At 35.8% G+C, this 10063-nt stretch overlaps 1 protein-coding gene across 1 annotated transcript; it reads right to left on the bottom strand.

The window, feature by feature from the left end:
• Nucleotides 1-195: 195 nt before the first annotated feature.
• LOC104909633 (tetratricopeptide repeat protein 27-like) lies at nucleotides 196-8319 on the bottom strand. The gene is made up of 4 exons (XM_010706880.2): nucleotides 8120-8319; nucleotides 4237-4348; nucleotides 3542-3642; nucleotides 196-441 (listed from the first exon to the last, which is right to left on the bottom strand). The coding sequence occupies exons 1-4, from the start codon at nucleotides 8279-8281 to the stop codon at nucleotides 319-321; spliced, it is 498 nt and encodes a 165-aa protein (XP_010705182.1). The 5' UTR covers nucleotides 8282-8319; the 3' UTR covers nucleotides 196-318.
• Nucleotides 8320-10063: the final 1744 nt, after the last annotated feature.

The raw sequence follows: 10063 nt of genomic DNA on the forward strand, positions 1-10063 counted from the left end.
GGGGCGCCTCGCGGGGCCTGGCGCCGCCCGCGCCGTGCGCTCAGCCAGAACTAATCCTCAATAATTGCCTTATAAACACAACCGGCTCGCTGCCAGAAAATCTGGGCCCGAGGAGGCAGACGCACAACTTTGTTACAAGAGCAGATAAAGATCTTAAGAGCTCTATTATCTGACGAAAGCTCACCACAAGAAAAGCAGTGTTCAGAAAAACGTTTATTAAGGCTATAGTTGCTTTAGAATTGTTACCATTTCATCAGTAAAAGTTGTAACAAAACAAATACATCATTCTTGTGTTCCAGTCACAAAATCTGGTCTGTTTCAGCCCTGGTCCCTCAGTTGGTTGCTCAGTTCCTGGAGTTCAGCAATCAAGTTGTCCATAGTCGTCACCTCATCAGCGATTTCACTGCAAATCTCATGGCTTCCTACCTCTACAAAGCGTTGCTGTGCGACAGAGAGAAACGTTAGTTTAAACTACATTTATAGTTTCTCTGTTTCAGGGGAGAGAGCTTAGGAGCCTCCCCATCACTACTCTGCTGCCTTTCATACTGCTGGCACTCACAGTGCTATCGCTTATCTGTAGTCCATCCTGTGACTAATAAACAGAAGGTGCGTCAAAGGGACCGAATCTCTCTGAGGAGGGGAAGGTTTGGTCTCTGCTCTGACTGCACGCTCTGACTCCTGACTGCACGGAATGCTATGGATTTTGCTGTGAAACTCAAACCAAAAACAACATCTCAGACTGCCAACTACAGCTCACCAATTCGCCTGCTGATAAAATACTATCTATGGATTTTAGAGGCCATCTTCGCAGTGTCTCATACTGTTGTGTCATTTTCTCCAAAAACCCAAATAAAACTTGTGTATTTGGTGTCAAGACACGTATGGGCTGAGACATGCATCTGTGCATAATTATATCATGTAAGAGAAGACAAAATACTGACACATAATGAAAATAGTTTGCTCTTAAAGACTATAAGACAATAATGAACACAAACAGCACCTAACTCAGAAGCCATCATAAAATTCACATCTTTACAGGAAAACTAGGGGGAGGTAGTCTGAAGCCTTGAGACACATAAGGTCTGAATGGAGATAAACCAGAACAAGTTGCTATTGCAAGACCAGGATCTGTCACTTGAGCAATATGGAGACTTCAAGAGCTATTGCTCCACATAAGCATAGCAGGGGGACCCAAACATATGTTTCTCCCTTATTATGTAAAAGGGAAGTGAATCACATTTCATCTGTCATAAGAAGCATATAGAGACAAAAACAAACCCAGAAAACAAAAGTTGTTGTGGAGTACATCTGTCATCATTGTATCATCAAAACATAATGGAACAATACATATATATATATATATATATATATATATATATATATAATAAAAAAAGTACTTAAAAAGCCTAAACCAAAGTTGTCAGTGTGTTTCAGAATGTTCCTTGGTTCAGTGACAGGACTATCTTCCACAAAAATAGGAACATGTTTCGGATACAAGTACAGAGACTTCTCTGACTTTCAGCCCTCAAACCTCATGTGACAGAAACGTTCGGTACTTTCTGGCTAAAACAGCTCAATAGAACAGAATGATATAATTATTTATTCTTTTTTCCCCCATGCAGTTAAAGAGTTCTATTCAACTAGACGCAGCCTGGGGAGAGTTCATGCACCACTGCTCTTTGGGCTTGTGCCTCATCTTTTCCCACAACAGTACCCACATTTCATGCATTTACAATACAGCTCCAGGACCTCTCTCCTGTTGGAAGACCCCACCTGTCAGATCTGAATGATGCATGGCGCCAAGGAGCAGAAGAGGGCCCACTGTGCTATACTTCAAAGCATGCGACTGCCCAGAAAGCTCTTTTCAGAAAGGAGCCTGTTAACAGCACATTTTCTAGGGGCAGCCTTTAGCAGAGTCTGGCTACATTATGGGAGTGGCATTAGGCTGGGACTGGATCAGCAGAGGTGGAAATCTAAGGAGAGGTTGGAAATCTGAGAAGCAATGTTGTCTCACCAGTCCAAAACCTACTAATGTGGTCCATCTGCATGTCCTGCCAATAAAATTTTTGGACTATCGTTGTTTAAAACCTACTTTCACTGCTCCTTTATTCTTTCTGAAATCACAACTGAGTCAGCTCTTAGCCTTTTTTGTATGTTTTTCTCTCTTGAAAGAAAAAATTAAACACGAAACAATCACGCACTGATGAAGCGATGAGGCAGCAAAAAGACTCTAAAGCAGATTCTGAACACTCCTAAACACTTGTTGAACAGTTCACCTTACAGAAGATGGCTGAGTTTTCAAACCACAATCAACACACTTCAGAAATTCAATTAGACTTCAAATAAAAAATGACATATCAGAAAGTATGCAAACACAATTAAGTCACACCAACAGCTTTTTATTTAACATGTCAGCTTGCTGCAAAATGACATAAAACTCAGAGACACCATTACCTGCCAACAACATAGAAGCACCTTCAGAAATTAAGAAAACAGTGCATTAGATTCAACTATTCTTAATCTTTCAAGATTGTGTTATTTATAAGAAAAACCAATATTCAGGCTCTTTTTTTTTTTTTAAATAATGTTGTGAATTACAACACAACATACAAATTGTGACTTCTTTCCACTACATTCCTATAACTTACATATGTTAGTATCTGTAAGCACAGTTAGTTATGGACCTCACTTATGTCTGCTTTATATAGCCTTCCTAGCTCCTTATCCTTAAAATTGCAGGATTTAAAAGAAAGCAAGTAAAGTTTAACACATTGATGACGGATCAACACTTTGTAACCTAAGCACAGGTTATAAAACTTACACTCCGTAATTCACAATTATAAAACCCCACGCGCAGCCAGGAAGAGTAAGATATTAAGTGTACTTTGAAAAAAATGTATTCTGTATCAGCCCTCAGTTAAACAATGGCAGTGTCTCATGTTGAGATACACTGTAAAATTAGGATAATAGTGGTGCAGAAACAGACTTGGCTCTTTGGCTACAGAGGCACAAACCACAGCTCGAAAAGCTAAACATAATTCAAATGCAATAACCTTTTCTAAATAATTACTATCTGAATTGATAAGATATCCATAAAAGCCAAATTAAAATGGGTTTCCTCCTAAACAAACAACTGTGATGCAAAGTAGTCTGGACACACTTCTCTCCCTTTTAGAGGCTTATAAGCCATTCCTTCTCAGACTGCTTCACTCCTCCCCATGATTACTCACACTAAGGAATAAGTCTTCAAAATGACTGATTTTTTCCAAACATTTCAGTCTGGATGCCCAACACTAAATAAAATTCTAACTGAGCCTGAAAGATAGCACTGAAATTTTATAATAGTAGGTTTATTTCAGTTAAATCCTAGCAGGAAGAAGGCTAGTAAAAGTCTATGTACAAATGGAATCCTTAATGTAGAGGTGAACATCTTTCTGACGATTCACCAAGACAGGAAGATGATATTTTGTCTGTAAATGACATAAAACCAAAAAATGGGTGCCAGTAACTGAATAAAGATACATAATTCAAACATTCCTACCTTTGCTTTGGATGACAAGCCACGTAAGTTAAGCCGAGCTGAAGAAAGTATCTGCAAAGCTTCCTGATTATTGGATTTGTTCTTACTGCATTTTATAGCCACTAGAATCGAAACACAGAGGAAAAGGCCCCCAAAACAAAAACACATTACCTCAACAGCAATAATCCTTAAGCAACAGCAGTTGTTTAGAAGTACTTTGATATCATCTATACTTACTGTTTGAATGCAGTATTCCTTTTTGGGATATTCAAAAAGAACACCAAGTAATTTTGGGAAAATCCCTCTAAAACCAGTAACTCTATTACTAAAAGAATCCTTCTTAAACACATACTACAGCACAGTTTACTTTTACTGAGTATACATACAACTACCTATCCTGGAGATGCTGGCATGGCACTGGCAATCAAATGTCATAATTTGAGAACTGAAATGAATTACTGATGCATTTACACTTGAACTATAAAATTGCTGTAAGACCATGAAATACAATGGAAAACATGGAATTATCATTTTACCATTCATGTTTGCTGACTCACCTAACACAATTTCTACCTTATTCCAAGTTTAGAATGTTCTATGTTAGAAGACTTCAAACAGTAGGAATAAACATAATGAATGAGGCAAAATTTTATTATTTTCCCTAATAAATATTGGCTACACTCATCATGCATAAGCTCTTTTCAGGTAGGACATACCATGTGCAATCTCTATGGCTCCTTTTGCTACTTCCTTAAAAGAAGAAACATCTTTCTCCCAGTCATTTGATTGAATTTCACATTTATGTGCCTTAGTAAGACACTGCAGTGACTGTAAGGAAGGAAAGAAAGGAAGATCAGTATTCATGAAAACAAACTAGAAGACTAATTTAGTTTTTAATGGCTATAAATTTGGTGATCAGTCAAGAAAATAAACATATCTTTACGGTGCTTGATTTTCTGCAAGTTGAAGTAGCATCCTTTTCTGCAATGGTAAGCACCAGCTGGAACACAGATGTTATTCACCAATATTGCATCTCAAGTATGACAAGCATATAAAGTAACATGTATCTCATTTTTATCTTCTAAAAATCTGTCTAGACTGATGGATGTGACCCATATTTGCTAAGGCATCATAATTGAATGCACATGAAAAGGGAAAAATACTTGTACTCACACTGAATAGTAATTTTGTAGCAATTAAATGTAGAACTGAATACATCAAAACTTTCTTTCTATGTATGTATTTTTGGTTAGTATTTTACAGACACAACTATTAGTTGCCATACTGTACCAGTTCTCAGCGTGAATAAAATAAACTGAGAAAGTAAACAACACTACAGGAGGGTTTCCCATTAAGAAAAAGCATCTAACAAGGAGCAGAAGATCCATGGAGAGTAAAGGAAAACAATTGCTTTCTTCTGGTATAAGAACAAGAAAAAAATCCACCAATTCATCTCATTATTGTAACTTCTGTTAACTTTTGATAACTAGAGAACAAATCTAGTAATGCCGTCCTAGAATCAGTACTCCAGTATCCAGAAGAGGAAATAAGCAGTTCATGAGGGAAATTAAAAGTTATATTTGAATATAAGGAGATTATGAATTGAATATAAGTCAGGACATACAGCTACTCCAAAACAATAAGCATTGAGTATTCATAGAAAAATCTAAAAAATTTTAGTAAATCTCTGAACTTATTTCCTAAAAATCTACTTAACTAAACTGAAGCACGTGGATCAGACAAAAAAAAGTAATTAATTTTTGTTTTCTTTATTTTTTTATTTTTCTACAGTTAAAGAAATACTAGAGACAAATACACGTGAAAAGATGCATGGCTTAGTTCAATAACAACTCTTCAATCACTTATTTTTAAAAAGTTTAAGTATTATACAAAAGAAGAAAAAGCTGTCGGTGCAGTACATGTACAAGAGCACAACAAAGCCTTCTGACTGCTGAACAAGGATGGATGAAATTTAGGGACTGTCAGTCCAAAAGCTTCTGCTTTCTCTCTCCCAGCAAGAGTTCCAATCACTACTGCCCAGGTGCTTGAACTGCTCGTGCTGAATGGCTGCAAGTGGCAATAAAGGTGCATAAAATCAAACCAGTGCAGATTATTTCTTTTTTGGAACAACCTAGGTTCTAATTGCTGTAAGCACTAAGCAGCAGAAGGAAAAACTTCCAAGAGAACAGTTTTTACAGTAGCCTGATATTAATCTTAATGTGTCTGAGTCAGAGCAACAAGCTAGAGCGTTTTGTTGTTGTCAGAGATGGAAAAGAATTCAAAACCTTGTTGGTTGGTTGGTTGCACTTCTGAAACATGAATTTATCCTGGAAGGAAAAGGTAATGGCCTAGCAAAAGTTTATGGAACAAAAGGTTTTCAGAATCCAAGTAGGCAGTTTGGAGGTTGGAAAGAGTCCTTGGGGGAAAGGTGCGTACTGGATTTAGGGCAGCAAAGAAAGGAGTTCTTAATGAAGTGGCAAGTCAGCTACAAAAAGTCAACTACTTACAAAGTGTGAGTGTAAATATATTCTACATTAAAAAAAAAAAAGTTAATAGTTTTCACTCCTAACGCCCATCTAACTGATTCAATGTATATAAATCACTGCTGTAAATCATAGCTGTAGATTCAAGTGATTCATGGTGTCAGATATGACAGCAGAACAGAAAGGTAAGCAAGCAAACAAAAACCAACAACAACAAAAAATCTCTACAATAGTCAGCCAGACATTATTTCAAATTAAGTTCTAGGAAAAACATGGGCTAAATATAATTAGATATGCACTAAATAAGGTATTACAATATGGAATAATGGTCAAAAGCTACATTTGTAAGGAGAAACACGATCTTATGATAGATCTTTTCCCATCTCTTTGTTCTGTGTTGCCACAGAATAGAAAATAATACCTTTTCAGAATCATGAACATTTTGAACAATAAAAATAGGTTGAAAACTGCAACAATATATCTGGAATTCTTCTACATATAATTATATTAAGTTAATATTTGACATTAAATGATACTTCTGGCAAATAAATACTCATGTTTTTCACAGTTATACTTTATAATTTGATATCAAACAAGCTACGAGTGACTATCTAGTATATTTAAATTGATTTTTATACTAGTTTGTGCTGTGACTGTACACAGTTTTGCTTTTTATGATTCATCTCTGTGCATCACACTAGGATACTTGGATTTACATGGAAGCATATCGTAAGTATTTATAAACATGACTGCATTTTGCAGGGCAAGCTAGGCCGTATGTTCCATAACAAGTCTGATTAGGAAACTCAGTTAAAGTCATGTCTACTCCACAAATTGAAACCATGTTTATAACTGGGTTAGTGAAGAATACTGTGATGTAACCAGATTCTGAAATGATTACATTTATAGTATAGACAGAGCCTCTCCTAGTTTGCATGTCTGAGTAAGAATCTGTGGATATATTACAGGATATTGCAGAGTCTGTATTTCTGAATTCTAAATAGGCCAAATCCCTTTTGTCATTTGGTAGTAAAGAAAAACAGGGAAGGAAAAAAAAGGGGAAGAATTGAAGTTATAATGAACTTGAGAAAGGACTAAACAAGGCATTTCACAGGCACAGCCTGAAAATGAAGACTCTGAGCAAGGTCCAAGTAATTCCAATTTTAACTGTAAAGGCATACAATTTGTGGGCCCAACCATACGCATAATACACTTGACATCAAGTGACAAGCAACCTTCCAGACATTTTTGCCCTGGCCAAAGGCATACCCCCATTAGGAAACATACTGGTTGCTGACCTTGTGTATTTTCAGCTGCAGTGAGGATCTGATAATCTGTAAGTATTTTTGGAGTATGCAAGGCTATTTGAATTTTGGAAATGCAACACCAAATGCAAAGTACTTTCTAGCATACGCAAGAGTAAACACTTGCAGCAGTACTGAGTGGTTAATTTTGGAAATGAAATCATCTCAATTTCCTGGGAAATGAGAGGAAAAAGAGATGAAAGTTAACATAGCTAAGCCATAGAGAGGTAATGGAGGAGTCCATCAGTTTAACAAGTTAAGAATTACAAAGTTATATTAATTTCATTTTAAGCTGTGTAAACACAAAGCGCTCTTACACTGGAGACTCTGAGTAACAGATGTTCTTAATGTTCATTTTCTCTTTGTAGATCCAAAGAAGAATTTGGATGGCTTATGATGCCACTGGATCATGCCATTATGATACATTTTTTTCCCAGAAGGTACTATTTTTTCTTTTCAGAATCAAAGATTTCTATTAAAAATAAAAATAAAATATAGCTATCAGATTGCTGCCAAGAAAAATTTCAGAATATGAATCCTGGACAATGAACGGGTATTGTGTTAGGATACTTTACAATGAAACACTGATAACATAGATAAATTTTTTAATTAAAAAATGATGTAAAATATTTTGCATTTGTTGGATAATAAAATGCATGCTGTAGAAACATGAAAAGCAGAAGATAAGCTTACCGAGACACTACATCAAAACACATCTGAAACAACAGTATGTCTTATTATACTACTTAATTTGCTGGAAAACAAAGTTTGTACAGTGTGTATCCATAACATAGAAATCAGAATACACTTACCTTTTCAATATCTTCACTGCTATCATTCTGTCCATTTCCATAAAGTCGGGCATAAAGTCTCCAGATTTCCCCATCATTTGTCACTCGTGAAGTCACTCTGCCCAACAGCTCTTGCAATTTCCCCTTCAATGTACTTGCTGCCTCTCCAGTGCGACCTGCCATTCCATCTACTACTGCCCTGACCAGAATAGCCAAAACCTTAAAAAAGCAACAGTAAAGAGGGTTTATTTCAGCACAAATCAGCATAAGCATTAGTATAAAAAAACGAATGTAGCACCATACAGCAAATACAGTATTTATTAGGGGAATAATTCAACTAATTTAAACTTCATTTACAAGACTCCACGATTGGAGAAGATAAAAGGGTGAAAGAGCTAAGACACAAATGACGGGTTACACTGATAGGCTTGTGTGAAAGAGAATGGCATAGAAAATTATGGCAGCATCACAAAGATGTTTTCACCTTACAATATAGCTGTAAAAAGATCAGTAAAGAGGCTGAACAGAGCAATGAGGTAATGGAAGACACTGTTATTTACAGGACCTCTGTTTAGTTGCCTTTATAGATATGTACTGGATGAGATTGGAAACTGGAAAGCAACCCATGCTGCCCTGGAAATTTTGTTTAATGCATTTCTGGTGAAACAGTCAGTTCAATGAAACTTTTTACAAGCACTCATTTAATGACACTACTTTCTGAGTCACTGACTTGAGAATGTGGGATCTGACCTGAAGAACTGCTGAACACTTGCACCTGCTGGTGAACCTGATGGGAGCTACTCTTTGCATGTATGAAATGCTACAGTGTCCCAAAAGCAGAAAAACAGCAAATCTTTGTGTTTTGAAGAGGTGGACACTCAGAATTAGAAGATAGTTTCACTGACTCTTAGTTCTCAGGAAAACTGAAACAACAAGTGTAAATCCATGAAGGCACTGAATTAAATGAGAAAAAAATAAAACCTGTACAAGCTGTGGCTTACTGAGAGCTACCTTTCTTGTGCAGCACAGAAGAGAGACCAACAAATAAAAATAAATGGAAGTCTTCTAATGCTTGCATTCATAAATGTAGGTAAAAAACCCCAACTCATTTCCCAACTTTAGCACTCCCGGATTTTTACTTTTGAAAGTAATATAAAAATTATCACAGCAGAGTATATTACACTTGAAATAAAAACATGTGAAGTTTACTATGATACTTCATTGTTCTAATACAACTTTTCTGAGACTTACTCAGTTAACATATATCCTAGGAACTAATTACTGACTTTAATGAAAAACAGACAAGAAAAACATCCTTGTCAAATTGAAATAGATGATAACGTTATGAAATAGATATATATAACAGAAAGTAAAAAAGCAAAACAAAACAAAAAACCTACAAGCACCGTATATATTTCCCCAGTTTCTTTTCACAGGCATTACCAGAAACATCTGAACATCACCTAAATGCAACCCTCACTCCGAAAACAAAATAGCACATTCTTCATAAAATAGAGTTTTGAAAATCATATTGCGGTTGTGTTTTAGAAACTAAAGGAATAAAACCTATCATGAAATGTATCGGGTATTGTTTAAAATTTGCTAGAAGAACTCCAGAAAGTATTGATATTTTCATTAGTATAACATAGAAGAGGTGTAAGAAGAAACATTAAATTGTGATCTGTTTTGAAAAGGAAGTAAAGCTGGCCCTGAGGATTCCTATATGTATGCATGAATTCTCAATCAATTTCTCAGTCTACAGTATCAGAATTGTTCCTCTAAATCATAAAAGTTCAGGTATACATCACTTATAGTTAACAAGAGCTCTATAGACAGTATTTTATTTGGATGTGAAAAAAGTTTCCTCAGTCAGTAGAATTTAACAACTGAAAAGTAACTCTTATTCCCATAGAGTTAATGATTTGCTTTCACTTTAATCATATTTTTTTTTTTTTTTTTTTTGTT

The sequence above is a fragment of the Meleagris gallopavo genome, chromosome 2 (genome assembly GCF_000146605.3).
Source record: "Meleagris gallopavo isolate NT-WF06-2002-E0010 breed Aviagen turkey brand Nicholas breeding stock chromosome 2, Turkey_5.1, whole genome shotgun sequence".
In the NCBI taxonomy this organism is placed as follows: domain Eukaryota; kingdom Metazoa; phylum Chordata; class Aves; order Galliformes; family Phasianidae; genus Meleagris; species Meleagris gallopavo.

Excerpts from the sequence above, each read along its gene's own strand:
- LOC104909633 (XM_010706880.2), bottom strand. The coding sequence starts at position 8,281 with ATGGCAGGTCGCACTGGAGAGGCAGCAAGTACATTGAAGGGGAAATTG. Across the intron at positions 3,643-4,236 it reads AGCCATAGAGATTGCACATG|TGGCTATAAAATGCAGTAAG; the intron begins GTATGTCCTACC and ends TTTCGATTCTAG. Across the intron at positions 442-3,541 it reads GCTTGTCATCCAAAGCAAAG|CAACGCTTTGTAGAGGTAGG; the intron begins GTAGGAATGTTT and ends TCTGTCGCACAG.